At 36.5% G+C, this 18189-nt stretch overlaps 2 protein-coding genes across 3 annotated transcripts in view; one reads left to right on the top strand and one right to left on the bottom strand.

The window, feature by feature from the left end:
* The first annotated feature begins 429 nt into the window (after positions 1–429).
* Positions 430–2945, top strand: LOC661685 (hyaluronidase). The gene is made up of 3 exons (XM_015980895.2): positions 430–1817; positions 1871–2717; positions 2768–2945. The coding sequence occupies exons 1-3, from the start codon at positions 1744–1746 to the stop codon at positions 2921–2923; spliced, it is 1077 nt and encodes a 358-aa protein (XP_015836381.1). The 5' UTR covers positions 430–1743; the 3' UTR covers positions 2924–2945.
* A 1107-nt stretch (positions 2946–4052) lies between these two features.
* The window catches only part of LOC661725 (uncharacterized protein), a 28500-nt gene continuing 14363 nt past the window's right edge, over positions 4053–18189 (bottom strand). For both annotated transcript variants that reach the window (XM_008196416.3, XM_015980869.2), the window contains exons 3-5: positions 6800–7499; positions 4932–5028; positions 4053–4874 (exon numbers count right to left, since the gene is read on the bottom strand). In XM_008196416.3, coding sequence (XP_008194638.1) covers positions 4768–4874; positions 4932–5028; positions 6800–7499 — 904 coding nt within the window. In that variant the 3' untranslated portion in view covers positions 4053–4767. The remainder of the gene's footprint in view (positions 4875–4931; positions 5029–6799; positions 7500–18189) is intronic.

Below are 18189 nucleotides of genomic sequence, written 5' to 3'. Positions count from 1 at the left end.
ATTCCGTGTGATTTTAAAAAATATTAATTGAATCAACACTGGTTTTTTATCTTTTTAATAATAACAATTTATAGAGAAATTTTAGCAAAATGTAATCGTGGCTAAATCGAGCTGAAAACTCAATAAACTGGATGTAAATGCATTTATAAATAAATTATTAAAAAAAATAAACCAAAAAATTGCTGAATTTGGTTGAAAAAATGTTTTTTTTTAATTAATTCCCTCAATAGATATTCAAAAAATCGTTAAATTGCTTTGGAAACGGTGTAATTTTTGTTATTTTCTTACGCGTTAAAATAAAAACTCAGTTTTTCCAGAAATTTTCTTAAAAATCATATTATTTTTACGCCTTTGGAACAAAATAAAAATTTGTCATTGTGGAAAATTTTATTCAATAAAAAAATTCATAACTCGAAAACTAAAAGTCGTAGAGCAACGCGGTTTGTTCCATTGGATTCAGCGGCTTTTTTTCTGTATTATACCAACTTTTCACGAGATTTAAAATTTTCAAATTTTTTGCTCAAATTTCCTGAGTAATAAATTTGTGCCTACACCTTACCTTCAAAGTGATGAAAAAAAATTTTTTTTTAAATTCACTCCACCAAATTTTTATGGACTTCTTTATGTCTTAACAACCCACAAAAGTTGTTTTTAGTCCACAAAAAGTCCATATGTTCGATTTTTAGATGTTTGATTTTTTCAATTTTCGTCGCAGTTTTGGTCGATTTTGGGTATCCGGAACTTTTGTCGAGCAATAGCTCCGGAACTATCAGAGATAACCCCATGAAGTTTATTATCCTTGGAAAGCTCTTTAAATTATCTATCTTTTTAAAAAAAAAATAGTGTTCTCCGACTAATAGTTTTCGAGCAAATTGGAGACAAATGCAAAAATTGGTAAAATTTTAAAAAATTCATAACTAAAAAACTATTGGGAATTTGGCAATTTTCTCGATGCCAATCGACTCCCCGGATCATTTTGCATAGGCAAGGATCAAAACAGTTCCACTTTTTCGAATAGTTTAGCCAGAAATGAGAAAATAAAAAAAATAAAAATTGTTAACATCTCGTGTCTCCGAAAAATTCAAAATTTTGAGAAAAAATATGCTAAAGTTGCTAAGAGCAAACCGGTTTATTTCACTGAATTTTACGGTTCAGTTAAACTGTCTTTTTCCAGCTTTAAAACACATACCACTTAAAAAAACTGTCAAGAATGTAATTATTTATTTTTTAAACGATTCTCGATTTGGTCAGCTGTAATCAGTATTATTGGTTACATACCTAAACAAATTCAGAAATAACCCACTATTGATTCACCCTATATTAACTAATTATTAAATATTGACTCGTTTGTGTAATGGAAAGGATGAAAATATTTAACAAAAAATTTGCGTGTTTTTTTTTTCATTAATTGCGAAAATTTTATAATTTCAAACCATGGCCACCCATGATAATAATAACAATAAATTTCGTCATAAATAAAATAAATAAATAACAGAAATCAGTAAATTTACCGTTTATCATAATGATAATTTTTTCAAATAATAATTTTTTTCCAATCTCAATTTGCGTGATTTCAATACAATCAGGCGCGGCGCGGTGTAAATGAGCCTCATTGTACGTAAAATATGCACATGTTAATTATTTCCCATATTTAAATTAGAAGTTTCCGCAGGAACTTTGCGATATTGTTTTGGTAACGTAAATTAGTGCGTTTTTTACTCTTGAGCGTGATTATTGAGCGAAATGTCGCTAATTTTCGCCCTCTTTATCCTCTTGCGCTTTTTATTCACAATCATGGAAAGTGGGACTTTTGAGAGGTAAAAAAAACAAACTCAACACACACATTTTGCCATTTATTTAATCAATTCAGTAACGAAATTTTGGCGAAAAAACTGACCAAAGTCCAGAAAGTGAACTACTACTGGAACGTACCAACCTTCCAGTGTGACTCCCACAAGCTGAACTTCACCGGCCTTGCCGACAAATTCGGGATAATCCAGAACGAAAACGACAGGTTTCGGGGGAACGAAGTCGCGATTCTCTACGATCCCGGGAGTTTCCCGGCGCTGTTGCGGGACGGGAGCGGGATCGTACGGCGCAATGGGGGAGTCCCCCAGGAGGGGAACCTGACCCTCCACTTGGCGCTCTTCGAGGAGTTGTTGAATGAGCTCCTCCCGGAGGACTTTTCAGGCCTGGGGATAATTGACTTCGAGAGCTGGCGCCCCATTTACCGGCAGAACTTCGGCTCGCTGGCGCCCTACAAGGACCTTTCGGTGGAAATCGAGCGGCAGAGTCACCCCTTTTGGCCGAAGCTTCTGCTGGAGAAGGAGGCGAGGCGCCGGTTCGAGTTCCATGCCAGGAGGTTCATGGAGGAGACGCTTTTTGTGGCCAAAAGTTTGCGCAAAAATGCCACTTGGGGCTATTATGCCTATCCTTATTGTTTCAACATGTCCCCCAATAACATGAAGAAAGATTGTCCCAACGAGGTGCAGAAAGAAAATGATCAATTGGATTGGCTGTTTCGGTTGAGTGACGATTTGCATCCGTCTATTTATTTGGACGGGAGGTTGGGCCCCAAAGACAAAATTCGGATGATTGAAGGGAGGATTAATGAGGCGCATCGGGTGGCTGCGTTTGTTAAAAGTGGGGCACTGAAGCCCAAAATTGTGCCCTATTTTTGGTACAAGTATCACGGGGGGCAAAATTTTCTGACTAAAGTAATTTTTTTTGAGTTTTTTTTTGGGGCCAATTAATTGTTTTTTTTTAGGAAGACCTTTTCAATGCCATTTTGACGTTGTCCACGTCCGATATTGACGGGGTGGTGATTTGGGGGAGCAGTAATGACGTCAACACCAAAAATAAGTGTTTGGATTTGTACGAATATGTCGATAATGTCCTAGGGCCGAGTCTAGTCAATTTTTAGGTGGAATAAATTGTGTTTTCAACGGTTGCGTTTTATTTACGACCTTTCTGTGTTCACCCCAAATTTTTATGATCCCTTTAAATTTTGATTTAGGTCCGAAAATTAACAAAATTTCAAAAATTCTCAAACTATTTTTTGTCCCATTTTTTGTCATCCCGTAAATTTTTATTTAGTTTCCGAAAATTAGCAAAAATTTTAAAATTCTCGAACTACTTTTTGTCCCATTTTTTGTCATCCCGCTGATTTTTTGTCTCATTTTTTGTGACCCCTTAAAATTTTTATTTATTTTCCGAAAATTAGCAAAAATTTTAAAATTCTCGAACTACTTTTTGTCCCATTTTTTGTCATCCCGCTGATTTTTTGTCTCATTTTTTGTGACCCCTTAAAATTTTTATTTATTTTCCGAAAATTAGCAAAAATTTTAAAATTCTCGAACTACTTTTTGTCCCATTTTTTGTGATGCCGCGGATTTTTTGCGCCATTTTTTGTCATCCCGTGGATTTTTTGCCCCATTTTTTGTGACCCCTTAAAATTTTTATTTATTTTCCGAAAATTAGCAAAAATTTTAAAATTCTCGAACTACTTTTTGTCCCATTTTTTGTGATGCCGCGAATTTTTTGCGCCATTTTTTGTCATCCCGCTGATTTTTTGTCCCATTTTTTGCGATCCCTTAAAATTTTTATTTAGTTTCGAAAAGTTAGAAAGATTTTAAAAATTCTCGAACGATTTTTTGTCCCATTTTTTGTGATGGCGCGGATTGTTTGCCCCATTTTTTGCGATCCCGCGGATTTTTTGCCCCATTTTTTGTCATCCCGTGAATTTTTTGCGACCCCTTAAAATTTTTATTTATTTTCCGAAAATTAGCAAAAATTTTAAAATTCTCGAACTACTTTTTGTCCCATTTTTTTGTGATGCCGCGGATTTTTTGCGCCATTTTTTGTGATGCCGCGGATTTTTTGCCCCATTTTTTGTCATCCCGGGGATTTTTTGTGATCCCTTAAAATTTTTGTTTAGTTTTCGAAAATTAGCAAAATTTTGAAAATTCTCGAACGATTTTTGTCATCCTGTGACAAAATTTTTTGCGCAATTTTCAGAAAAGTGTCAAAATTTTGGGGAAATGAAAAAGCGGTTACAGAAACAATGATTTATTTTTTGCCTTTTATACACTTTAATTTATCCCTATGCTAAAATACTTTCATTGAACGTCTTTGTCAACCATGTCGCAAGCGTGACGTCGCGTAATAGTCACATTGAATTAATCTAACAGCGTCTGTTGTTATGAGATGTTCTAGTGAACCGAAAGTTGTTGTGTCTAAGTACAATTACGTAAAATATCACAATAAATCAATACTTGTTTTTCGCGCGTGAATTTAGCAAGAACACCTCATAGTTGGTTATAATCTAGTGCTTGCAGCGTTTATTCGAAACGATATGGTCCTGTCGACTAATTCTTAACCCTAAGTTTAGTTTTGAATTGTTTTTTTTTTTGTACACAAAGTTTGTAGTGTGTGTGAAAGGATAGAGACAGTGCGTAAACACCTAGATGGCAATTTTCGGCCGTAAATCAATATAAAAATAAATAGAGTAAAGCGTAGTTTCTAAGTAGGAATAAGAAAAAATAAAGTTTCATTCATGTATGTAGTAGTAGTACTGTAAATTCTCCGACTAAATAACAATAAAGTTCAACAATAAAGTCACTTTTCTAAAATCCACAGACCATTCTCTCTCTTGCATTAATACCATTTATATACATTTTGTTTTTTGTTTAAGTTCTAACAAAATAGATCGATTTTAGAAAAGTAAGGAATTACAATTAGCATCAATTGTGGCGAGCGTTCTATTACTTATAATATTGCTGCGTTTTCGATGCTCCGGCTCGGAATCAGAGGACTCAAAGTGCCTGCAACCTTCTGGCCCCTTTCCATCTCGTAATGCGTGTCTAAGGGGATACCTAACAATTTTTTCGATGTTAAAATTTACATATTTTAGGGTAAATTTTTTTACTCACTTGAATCGGTACTGGATTTAGTTGGGATAAATGAAGCTACAAGGAGGGCGCAAATGACTAGAAAAGCACCGAAGACGAACGGAGGGCCAGGCACCAGCTGGAACATTCAAAAAATAACGTTGCCAACATTTAAAACACTGACACTTTTTTACGGCAACACTGAATAATGTACGTTAATTCTATGAATTCTACGACTCATTTTACACATTATATCAATTTTTCACAAGAATTAAAAATTTAATTTTTTTTTTTTTGCTTCAAATTAGGGTAGTAGCCATTTGTCATTGTGGAAAATTTTATTCAATAAAAAAATTCATAACTCGAAAACTAAAAGTCGTAGAGCAAAGCGGTTTGTTCCATTGGATTCAGCGGCTTTTTTTCTGTATTATACGAACTTTTCATGAGAATTAAAAATTTGATTTTTTTTGCTTAAATTTCCTGAGTAATACAAAACTTACCTTCAAACTGATGAAAAAAAAATTTTTTTAAACTCACTTCAGCAAATTTTTATGGACTACTTTATGTCTTAACAACTCACAAAAGTTGTTAAAAGTCCTCAAAAAGTCCATATGTTCGATTTTTTGATGTTTGATTTTTTCAATTTTCGTCGCAGTTTTTGTCGATTTTGGGTACCCGGAACATTTCTCGAGCAATAGCTCCGGAACTATTAGAGATAACCCCATGAAGTGTATTATCGTTGGAAAGCTCTTTAAATTATCTATCTTTTTCAAAAAAAAATATTGTTCTCCGACTAATAGTTTTCGAGCAAATTGGAGACAAATGCAAAAATTGGTAAAATTTTAAAAAATTCATAACTAAAAAACTATTCGGAATTTGGCAATTTTCTCGATGCCAATCGATTCCCTGGATCATTTTGCATAGGTAAGGATCAAAACAGTTCCACTTTTTCGAATAGTTTAGTCATAATTGGGAAAATAAAAAAAATTAAAAAAAAGTTAACACCCCCCCCCTTAAAATCGGTCAATTTTTAAAGTGTCTCTAAATCAAATGAAACCTATTCTATCTTATAGATTTTGATGTGCTCTTTCCGATCTAAAAAACCGTTTTCTCCTAACTCTTTTAGTTTGGCCGTAATCGGCGTTTGAAAATTGAAAAATTTTTTGCGAGATATCGCCTTGAGTCCTATGCCATTTTGTAGAGTTTTTTATTCCGGTTTTCCTCCATTTTTCCGTTTCTCGATAACTCTAATAGTTTCGCCGTAATTGGCGGTTGAAAATTGAAAAAAAGTGAAAATGGAAACCTTTTTTTGCGTTTTTCTCGGAAACTGTAAGACTTAGAGCAACGAACAAAAAACCATCTGATAGCGCTTAATTTTATCTATTTTTTCGACTAAACCCGGAGCCGCTCCGGGCAACGGTTCCGGCTACAGAGGCGATCAAAGTTTTTCACTAAAAAAATTCATAAAAAAAAAAACTAAAAGTCCTAGAGCACTGCGGTTTGTTCCATTGAATTCTACGGCTCATTTTACATATTATATCAATTTTTCACAGGGATTAAAAATTTAAAATTTTTTGCCTAAATTTAGGGTAGCCATTTGTCATAGTGGAAAATTTTATTCAATAAAAAAATTCATAACTCAAAAACTAAAAGTCGTAGAGCAACGCGGTTTGTTCCATTGAATTCAGCGGCTCATTTTCGGTATTATATCAACTTTTCACGAGATTTAAAATTTTCAATTTTTTTTGCACAAATTTCCTTCAAAGAGGTGAAATTGTTTTTTCTACATGTAAAAATATGTAAAATAAAAAATAACTAAAAACTAGGACACCAACGAAGTAGTTCCACATTTTTTAATAAAAAAAATCAACCGAATTCAGTGTTGCCAATTATTAAAAAAAATCCCAAACCTGCGAATACGTCTCCATGTCATGCACTGGCGTCGCATGCGTCCCTTCCTGGTTCTCGCCCTCGTTGAGATCGACATGAAACACGTAGAAGATGAGTCCGAACATCGCCGGCCCCAGCCCATTGCACAACCCCCTCATCCCTGTCACCATCCCCTGGACCACCCCTTGCCGGTCCGGCGTGCTCACAATGCTGACAAACGCCGAAATCGCCGGATACGTGATCGAACTCATCGAGGCCAACATTCCCGCCGCCCACATCATCCACGTCGTCGTGCCGAAGCCGTACCACAGCAGCTGCAGCATCTCGAAGAGCAGTCCCAACATTATCGTGTGTTTGCAGCCGAGGTTTTTCATCAGAGCACCAAGACACAGCTGCGTGAGGACGGCCAGGAGGCCCACGAGGCCGACGAAGACGGCCACCATGGGGGCGCTCCAGCCCATGACCAGCTTCAAGTAGACGAAAATGCAACTGTATTGACCGGCTTCGGGGAGGTAGGAGAGGAAAACGGTGATGCAGAGGAGGAGGATTGTGGGGTCTTGGCCGACGTTACGGAGGGAGGAGAAGGGATCGGCTTGCTCCCAACTGATCGGGGAGACGCGCACTTTTTCAGGGAGGCTCTCGGGGACTGCGACCAGGATGAAGAAGACGTCGAGGATGGCAACGGCTGTGGCGAGGGCCACCACGAGAGACACGGACCATCTGGAAGAAAACATTTATTTTGTTTAACATCAGGCTTTACAAAAAATCCAAGTAATGGAGTTGGAGTTATTCAATTAATTACATAAACTGATAATATTTTTTGTTAATGATGCTTTGTCCGGTTATTTCTTTGTTACGAACGAATAAAATCAAAAATAACACTGCGATTTTTTACGATTTTGTGCACTTTCCTATGTCTTTAGAACCCACTTTTCTTAGTTATACCCTTAGAACTGAGTGTTTCTAACGTAGAATGACCGGGGGAATCCAAATTTGCAAGAATCAAGTCGCTACCACTAACCGTTCGGAAGATATCGGCAAAAATTTAGCCTCGTCAAAATTTATTGAAACCAAATAATCTTCATTATTTTCCTTCTATTCAGGCTTATGTCCTTAGAATTAAGTGTTTCTAACATAAAATGACCGGCGGAATCCAAATTTGCAAGAATCAAGTCGCTACGACTAACCGTTCGGAAGATATCGGCAAAAATTTAACCTCGTCAAAATTTATTAAAACCAAATAATCTTCATTATTTTCTTCTATTCAGGCTTATGTCCTTAGAATTAAGTGTTTCTAACGTAGAATGACCGGCGGAATCCAAATTTGCAAGAATCAAGTCGCTACGACTAACCGTTCGGAAGATATCGGCAAAAATTTAGCTTCGTCAAAATTTATTAAAACCAAATAATCTTCATTATTTTCTTCTATTCAGGCTTATGTCCTTAGAATTAAGTGTTTCTAACGTAGAATGACCGGCGGAATCCAAATTTGCAAGAATCAAGTCGCTACGACTAACCGTTCGGAAGATATCGGCAAAAATTTAGCTTCGTCAAAATTTATTAAAACCAAATAATCTTCATTATTTTCTTCTATTCAGGCTTATGTCCTTAGAATTAAGTGTTTCTAACGTAGAATGACCGGCGGAATCCAAATTTGCAAGAATCAAGTCGCTACGACTAACCGTTCGGAAGATATCGGCAAAAATTTAACCTCGTCAAAATTTATTAAAACCAAATAATCTTCATTATTTTCTTCTATTCAGGCTTATGTCCTTAGAATTAAGTGTTTCTAACGTAGAATGACCGGCGGAATCCAAATTTGCAAGAATCAAGTCGCTACGACTAACCGTTCGGAAGATATCGGCAAAAATTTAACCTCGTCAAAATTTATTAAAACCAAATAATCTTCATTATTTTCCTTCTATTCAGGCTTATGTCCTTAGAATTAAGTGTTTCTAACGTAGAATGACCGGCGGAATCCAAATTTGCAAGAATCAAGTCGCTACGACTAACCGTTCAGAAGATATCGGCAAAAATTTAACCTCGTCAAAATTTATTAAAACCAAATAATCTTCATTATTTTCCTTCTATTCAGGCTTATGTCCTTAGAATTAAGTGTTTCTAACGTAGAATGACCGGCGGAATCCAAATTTGCAAGAATCAAGTCGCTACGACTAACCGTTCGGAAAATATCGGCAAAAATTTAGCCTCGTCAAAATTTATCGAAACCAAATAGTCTTCATTATTTTCCTTCTATTCAGGCTTATGTCCTTAGAATTAAGTGTTTCGAACGTAGAATGACCGGGGAAATCCAAATTTGCAAGAATCAAGTCGCTACGACTAACCGTTCGGAAAATATCGGCAAAAATTTAGCCTCGTCAAAATTTATCGAAACCAAATAGTCTTCATTATTTTCCTTCTATTCAGGCTTATGTCCTTAGAATTAAGTGTTTCTAACGTAGAATGACCGGGGAAATCCAAATTTGCAAGAATCAAGTCGCTACGACTAACCGTTCGGAAAATATCGGCAAAAATTTAGCCTCGTCAAAATTTATTTAAACCAAACAGTCTTCATTATTTTCGTTCTATTCAGGCTTATGTCCCTAGAATTGAGTGTCCCTAACGTAAAATGACCGGCGGAATCCAAATTTGCAAGAATCAAGTCGCTACGACTAACCGTTCGGAAAATATCGGCAAAAATTTAGCTTCGTCAAAATTTATCGAAACCAAATAGTCTTCATTATTTTCCTTCTATTCAGGCTTATGTCCTTAGAATTAAGTGTTTCGAACGTAGAATGACCGGCGGAATCCAAATTTGCAAGAATCAAGTCGCTACGACTAACCGTTCGGAAAATATCGGCAAAAATTTAGCCTCGTCAAAATTTATCAGAACCAAATAATCTTCAGTATTTTCCTTCTATTCAGGCTTATGTCCTTAGAATTAAGTGTTTCGAACGTAGAATGACCGGCGGAATCCAAATTTGCAAGAATCAAGTCGCTACGACTAACCGTTCGGAAAATATCGGCAAAAATTTAGCTTCGTCAAAATTTATCGAAACCAAATAGTCTTCATTATTTTCCTTCTATTCGGGCTTATGTCCTTAGAGTTAAGTGTTTCTAACGTAGAATGACCGGGGGAATCCAAATTTGCAAGAATCAAGTCGCTACGACTAACCGTTCGGAAAATATCGGCAAAAATTTAGCCTCGTCAAAATTTATCGAAACCAAATAGTCTTCATTATTTTCTTTCTATTCGGGCTCATGTCCTTAGAAATGAGTGTTTCTAATGTAGAATGACCAGCGGAATCCAAATTTGCAAGAATCAAGTCGCTACGACTAACCGTTCGGAAAATATCGGCAAAAATTTAGCCTCGTCAAAATTTATCGAAACCAAATAGTCTTCATTATTTTCCTTCTATTCGGGCTTATGTCCTTAGAGTTAAGTGTTTCTAACGTAGAATGACCGGGGGAATCCAAATTTGCAAGAATCAAGTCGCTACGACTAACCGTTCGGAAAATATCGGCAAAAATTTAGCCTCGTCAAAATTTATCGAAACCAAATAGTCTTCATTATTTTCCTTCTATTCGGGCTTATGTCCTTAGAGTTAAGTGTTTCTAACGTAGAATGACCGGGGGAATCCAAATTTGCAAGAATCAAGTCGCTACGACTAACCGTTCGGAAAATATCGGCAAAAATTTAGCCTCGTCAAAATTTATCGAAACCAAATAGTCTTCATTATTTTCCTTCTATTCAGGCTTATGTCCTTAGAATTAAGTGTTTCGAACGTAGAATGACCGGCGGAATCCAAATTTGCAAGAATCAAGTCGCTACGACTAACCGTTCGGAAAATATCGGCAAAAATTTAGCCTCGTCAAAATTTATCAAAACCAAATAATCTTCAGTATTTTCCTTCTATTCGGGCTTATGTCCTTAGAGTTAAGTGTTTCTAACGTAGAATGACCGGGGGAATCCAAATTTGCAAGAATCAAGTCGCTACGACTAACCGTTCGGAAAATATCGGCAAAAATTTAGCCTCGTCAAAATTTATCAAAACCAAATAATCTTCAGTATTTTCCTTCTATTCAGGCTTATGTCCTTAGAATTAAGTGTTTCGAACGTAGAATGACCGGCGGAATCCAAATTTGCAAGAATCAAGTCGCTACGACTAACCGTTCGGAAAATATCGGCAAAAATTTAGCCTCGTCAAAATTTATCAAAACCAAATAATCTTCAGTATTTTCCTTCTATTCAGGCTTATGTCCTTAGAATTAAGTGTTTCGAACGTAGAATGACCGGCGGAATCCAAATTTGCAAGAATCAAGTCGCTACGACTAACCGTTCGGAAAATATCGGCAAAAATTTAGCCTCGTCAAAATTTATCGAAACCAAATAGTCTTCATTATTTTCCTTCTATTCGGGCTTATGTCCTTAGAGTTAAGTGTTTCTAACGTAGAATGACCGGGGGAATCCAAATTTGCAAGAATCAAGTCGCTACGACTAACCGTTCGGAAAATATCGGCAAAAATTTAGCCTCGTCAAAATTTATCGAAACCAAATAGTCTTCATTATTTTCCTTCTATTCAGGCTTATGTCCTTAGAATTAAGTGTTTCGAACGTAGAATGACCGGCGGAATCCAAATTTGCAAGAATCAAGTCGCTACGACTAACCGTTCGGAAAATATCGGCAAAAATTTAGCCTCGTCAAAATTTATCAAAACCAAATAATCTTCAGTATTTTCCTTCTATTCGGGCTTATGTCCTTAGAGTTAAGTGTTTCTAACGTAGAATGACCGGGGGAATCCAAATTTGCAAGAATCAAGTCGCTACGACTAACCGTTCGGAAAATATCGGCAAAAATTTAGCCTCGTCAAAATTTATCGAAACCAAATAGTCTTCATTATTTTCCTTCTATTCGGGCTTATGTCCTTAGAGTTAAGTGTTTCTAACGTAGAATGACCGGGGGAATCCAAATTTGCAAGAATCAAGTCGCTACGACTAACCGTTCGGAAAATATCGGCAAAAATTTAGCCTCGTCAAAATTTATCGAAACCAAATAGTCTTCATTATTTTCCTTCTATTCGGGCTTATGTCCTTAGAGTTAAGTGTTTCTAACGTAGAATGACCGGCGGAATCCAAATTTGCAAGAATCAAGTCGCTACGACTAACCGTTCGGAAAATATCGGCAAAAATTTAGCCTCGTCAAAATTTATCGAAACCAAATAGTCTTCATTATTTTCCTTCTATTCAGGCTTATGTCCTTAGAATTAAGTGTTTCGAACGTAGAATGACCGGCGGAATCCAAATTTGCAAGAATCAAGTCGCTACGACTAACCGTTCGGAAAATATCGGCAAAAATTTAGCCTCGTCAAAATTTATCAGAACCAAATAATCTTCAGTATTTTCCTTCTATTCAGGCTTATGTCCTTAGAATTAAGTGTTTCGAACGTAGAATGACCGGCGGAATCCAAATTTGCAAGAATCAAGTCGCTACGACTAACCGTTCGGAAAATATCGGCAAAAATTTAGCTTCGTCAAAATTTATCGAAACCAAATAGTCTTCATTATTTTCCTTCTATTCGGGCTTATGTCCTTAGAGTTAAGTGTTTCTAACGTAGAATGACCGGGGGAATCCAAATTTGCAAGAATCAAGTCGCTACGACTAACCGTTCGGAAAATATCGGCAAAAATTTAGCCTCGTCAAAATTTATCGAAACCAAATAGTCTTCATTATTTTCTTTCTATTCGGGCTCATGTCCTTAGAAATGAGTGTTTCTAATGTAGAATGACCGGCGGAATCCAAATTTGCAAGAATCAAGTCGCTACGACTAACCGTTCGGAAAATATCGGCAAAAATTTAGCCTCGTCAAAATTTATCGAAACCAAATAGTCTTCATTATTTTCCTTCTATTCGGGCTTATGTCCTTAGAGTTAAGTGTTTCTAACGTAGAATGACCGGGGGAATCCAAATTTGCAAGAATCAAGTCGCTACGACTAACCGTTCGGAAAATATCGGCAAAAATTTAGCCTCGTCAAAATTTATCGAAACCAAATAGTCTTCATTATTTTCCTTCTATTCAGGCTTATGTCCTTAGAATTAAGTGTTTCGAACGTAGAATGACCGGCGGAATCCAAATTTGCAAGAATCAAGTCGCTACGACTAACCGTTCGGAAAATATCGGCAAAAATTTAGCCTCGTCAAAATTTATCAGAACCAAATAATCTTCAGTATTTTCCTTCTATTCAGGCTTATGTCCTTAGAATTAAGTGTTTCGAACGTAGAATGACCGGCGGAATCCAAATTTGCAAGAATCAAGTCGCTACGACTAACCGTTCGGAAAATATCGGCAAAAATTTAGCTTCGTCAAAATTTATCGAAACCAAATAGTCTTCATTATTTTCCTTCTATTCGGGCTTATGTCCTTAGAGTTAAGTGTTTCTAACGTAGAATGACCGGGGGAATCCAAATTTGCAAGAATCAAGTCGCTACGACTAACCGTTCGGAAAATATCGGCAAAAATTTAGCCTCGTCAAAATTTATCAAAACCAAATAATCTTCAGTATTTTCCTTCTATTCAGGCTTATGTCCTTAGAATTAAGTGTTTCCAACGTAGAATGACCGGCGGAATCCAAATTTGCAAGAATCAAGTCGCTACGACTAACCGTTCGGAAAATATCGGCAAAAATTTAGCTTCGTCAAAATTTATCGAAACCAAATAGTCTTCATTATTTTCCTTCTATTCGGGCTTATGTCCTTAGAGTTAAGTGTTTCTAACGTAGAATGACCGGGGGAATCCAAATTTGCAAGAATCAAGTCGCTACGACTAACCGTTCGGAAAATATCGGCAAAAATTTAGCCTCGTCAAAATTTATCGAAACCAAATAGTCTTCATTATTTTCCTTCTATTCGGGCTTATGTCCTTAGAGTTAAGTGTTTCTAACGTAGAATGACCGGGGGAATCCAAATTTGCAAGAATCAAGTCGCTACGACTAACCGTTCGGAAAATATCGGCAAAAATTTAGCCTCGTCAAAATTTATCAGAACCAAATAATCTTCAGTATTTTCCTTCTATTCAGGCTTATGTCCTTAGAATTAAGTGTTTCGAACGTAGAATGACCGGCGGAATCCAAATTTGCAAGAATCAAGTCGCTACGACTAACCGTTCGGAAAATATCGGCAAAAATTTAGCTTCGTCAAAATTTATCGAAACCAAATAGTCTTCATTATTTTCCTTCTATTCGGGCTTATGTCCTTAGAGTTAAGTGTTTCTAACGTAGAATGACCGGGGGAATCCAAATTTGCAAGAATCAAGTCGCTACGACTAACCGTTCGGAAAATATCGGCAAAAATTTAGCCTCGTCAAAATTTATCGAAACCAAATAGTCTTCATTATTTTCTTTCTATTCGGGCTCATGTCCTTAGAAATGAGTGTTTCTAATGTAGAATGACCGGCGGAATCCAAATTTGCAAGAATCAAGTCGCTACGACTAACCGTTCGGAAAATATCGGCAAAAATTTAGCCTCGTCAAAATTTATCGAAACCAAATAGTCTTCATTATTTTCCTTCTATTCGGGCTTATGTCCTTAGAGTTAAGTGTTTCTAACGTAGAATGACCGGGGGAATCCAAATTTGCAAGAATCAAGTCGCTACGACTAACCGTTCGGAAAATATCGGCAAAAATTTAGCCTCGTCAAAATTTATCAAAACCAAATAATCTTCAGTATTTTCCTTCTATTCAGGCTTATGTCCTTAGAATTAAGTGTTTCCAACGTAGAATGACCGGCGGAATCCAAATTTGCAAGAATCAAGTCGCTACGACTAACCGTTCGGAAAATATCGGCAAAAATTTAGCTTCGTCAAAATTTATCGAAACCAAATAGTCTTCATTATTTTCCTTCTATTCGGGCTTATGTCCTTAGAGTTAAGTGTTTCTAACGTAGAATGACCGGGGGAATCCAAATTTGCAAGAATCAAGTCGCTACGACTAACCGTTCGGAAAATATCGGCAAAAATTTAGCCTCGTCAAAATTTATCGAAACCAAATAGTCTTCATTATTTTCCTTCTATTCAGGCTTTTGTCCTTAGAATTAAGTGTTTCGAACGTAGAATGACCGGGGGAATCCAAATTTGCAAGAATCAAGTCGCTACGACTAACCGTTCGGAAAATATCGGCAAAAATTTAGCCTCGTCAAAATTTATCGAAACCAAATAGTCTTCATTATTTTCCTTCTATTCAGGCTTATGTCCTTAGAATTAAGTGTTTCGAACGTAGAATGACCGGGGGAATCCAAATTTGCAAGAATCAAGTCGCTACGACTAACCGTTCGGAAAATATCGGCAAAAATTTAGCCTCGTCAAAATTTATCAAAACCAAATAGTCTTCATTATTTTCCTTCTATTCGGGCTTATGTCCTTAGAGTTAAGTGTTTCTAACGTAGAATGACCGGCGGAATCCAAATTTGCAAGAATCAAGTCGCTACGACTAACCGTTCGGAAAATATCGGCAAAAATTTAGCCTCGTCAAAATTTATCGAAACCAAATAGTCTTCATTATTTTCCTTCTATTCAGGCTTATGTCCTTAGAATTAAGTGTTTCGAACGTAGAATGACCGGGGGAATCCAAATTTGCAAGAATCAAGTCGCTACGACTAACCGTTCGGAAAATATCGGCAAAAATTTAGCCTCGTCAAAATTTATCGAAACCAAATAGTCTTCATTATTTTCCTTCTATTCAGGCTTATGTCCTTAGAATTAAGTGTTTCTAACGTAGAATGACCGGGGGAATCCAAATTTGCAAGAATCAAGTCGCTACGACTAACCGTTCGGAAAATATCGGCAAAAATTTAGCCTCGTCAAAATTTATCGAAACCAAATAGTCTTCATTATTTTCCTTCTATTCAGGCTTATGTCCTTAGAATTAAGTGTTTCGAACGTAGAATGACCGGGGGAATCCAAATTTGCAAGAATCAAGTCGCTACGACTAACCGTTCGGAAAATATCGGCAAAAATTTAGCCTCGTCAAAATTTATCAAAACCAAATAGTCTTCATTATTTTCCTTCTATTCGGGCTTATGTCCTTAGAGTTAAGTGTTTCTAACGTAGAATGACCGGCGGAATCCAAATTTGCAAGAATCAAGTCGCTACGACTAACCGTTCGGAAAATATCGGCAAAAATTTAGCCTCGTCAAAATTTATCGAAACCAAATAGTCTTCATTATTTTCCTTCTATTCAGGCTTATGTCCTTAGAATTAAGTGTTTCGAACGTAGAATGACCGGGGGAATCCAAATTTGCAAGAATCAAGTCGCTACGACTAACCGTTCGGAAAATATCGGCAAAAATTTAGCCTCGTCAAAATTTATCGAAACCAAATAGTCTTCATTATTTTCCTTCTATTCAGGCTTATGTCCTTAGAATTAAGTGTTTCTAACGTAGAATGACCGGGGAAATCCAAATTTGCAAGAATCAAGTCGCTACGACTAACCGTTCGGAAAATATCGGCAAAAATTTAGCCTCGTCAAAATTTATTTAAACCAAACAGTCTTCATTATTTTCGTTCTATTCAGGCTTATGTCCCTAGAATTGAGTGTCCCTAACGTAAAATGACCGGCGGAATCCAAATTTGCAAGAATCAAGTCGCTACGACTAACCGTTCGGAAAATATCGGCAAAAATTTAGCCTCGTCAAAATTTATCAAAACCAAATAATCTTCAGTATTTTCCTTCTATTCAGGCTTATGTCCTTAGAATTAAGTGTTTCGAACGTAGAATGACCGGCGGAATCCAAATTTGCAAGAATCAAGTCGCTACGACTAACCGTTCGGAAAATATCGGCAAAAATTTAGCCTCGTCAAAATTTATCAGAACCAAATAATCTTCAGTATTTTCCTTCTATTCAGGCTTATGTCCTTAGAATTAAGTGTTTCGAACGTAGAATGACCGGCGGAATCCAAATTTGCAAGAATCAAGTCGCTACGACTAACCGTTCGGAAAATATCGGCAAAAATTTAGCCTCGTCAAAATTTATCAGAACCAAATAATCTTCAGTATTTTCCTTCTATTCAGGCTTATGTCCTTAGAATTAAGTGTTTCGAACGTAGAATGACCGGCGGAATCCAAATTTGCAAGAATCAAGTCGCTACGACTAACCGTTCGGAAAATATCGGCAAAAATTTAGCCTCGTCAAAATTTATCAGAACCAAATAATCTTCAGTATTTTCCTTCTATTCAGGCTTATGTCCTTAGAATTAAGTGTTTCGAACGTAGAATGACCGGCGGAATCCAAATTTGCAAGAATCAAGTCGCTACGACTAACCGTTCGGAAAATATCGGCAAAAATTTAGCTTCGTCAAAATTTATCGAAACCAAATAGTCTTCATTATTTTCCTTCTATTCGGGCTTATGTCCTTAGAGTTAAGTGTTTCTAACGTAGAATGACCGGGGGAATCCAAATTTGCAAGAATCAAGTCGCTACGACTAACCGTTCGGAAAATATCGGCAAAAATTTAGCCTCGTCAAAATTTATCGAAACCAAATAGTCTTCATTATTTTCTTTCTATTCGGGCTCATGTCCTTAGAAATGAGTGTTTCTAATGTAGAATGACCGGCGGAATCCAAATTTGCAAGAATCAAGTCGCTACGACTAACCGTTCGGAAAATATCGGCAAAAATTTAGCCTCGTCAAAATTTATCAGAACCAAATAATCTTCAGTATTTTCCTTCTATTCAGGCTTATGTCCTTAGAATTAAGTGTTTCGAACGTAGAATGACCGGCGGAATCCAAATTTGCAAGAATCAAGTCGCTACGACTAACCGTTCGGAAAATATCGGCAAAAATTTAGCCTCGTCAAAATTTATCAGAACCAAATAATCTTCAGTATTTTCCTTCTATTCAGGCTTATGTCCTTAGAATTAAGTGTTTCGAACGTAGAATGACCGGCGGAATCCAAATTTGCAAGAATCAAGTCGCTACGACTAACCGTTCGGAAAATATCGGCAAAAATTTAGCTTCGTCAAAATTTATCGAAACCAAATAGTCTTCATTATTTTCCTTCTATTCGGGCTTATGTCCTTAGAGTTAAGTGTTTCTAACGTAGAATGACCGGGGGAATCCAAATTTGCAAGAATCAAGTCGCTACGACTAACCGTTCGGAAAATATCGGCAAAAATTTAGCCTCGTCAAAATTTATCGAAACCAAATAGTCTTCATTATTTTCCTTCTATTCGGGCTTATGTCCTTAGAGTTAAGTGTTTCTAACGTAGAATGACCGGGGGAATCCAAATTTGCAAGAATCAAGTCGCTACGACTAACCGTTCGGAAAATATCGGCAAAAATTTAGCCTCGTCAAAATTTATCGAAACCAAATAGTCTTCATTATTTTCCTTCTATTCAGGCTTATGTCCTTAGAATTA

Source organism: Tribolium castaneum, chromosome 8 (assembly GCF_031307605.1).
Source record: "Tribolium castaneum strain GA2 chromosome 8, icTriCast1.1, whole genome shotgun sequence".
In the NCBI taxonomy this organism is placed as follows: Eukaryota; Metazoa; Arthropoda; class Insecta; order Coleoptera; family Tenebrionidae; genus Tribolium; species Tribolium castaneum.
Note: the sequence above shows the minus strand (reverse complement) of the source record. Positions and strands in the feature narration are given on the sequence as shown.

What these genes read in the sequence shown, in the direction of transcription:
- LOC661685 (XM_015980895.2), top strand. Translation starts at nt 1,744, where the DNA reads ATGTCGCTAATTTTCGCCCTCTTTATCCTCTTGCGCTTTTTATTCACA. An exon ending in GAAAGTGGGACTTTTGAGAG is followed by an intron (nt 1,818 to 1,870) that starts GTAAAAAAAACA and finishes TAATCAATTCAG; the next exon opens with TAACGAAATTTTGGCGAAAA. An exon ending in GGCAAAATTTTCTGACTAAA is followed by an intron (nt 2,718 to 2,767) that starts GTAATTTTTTTT and finishes GTTTTTTTTTAG; the next exon opens with GAAGACCTTTTCAATGCCAT.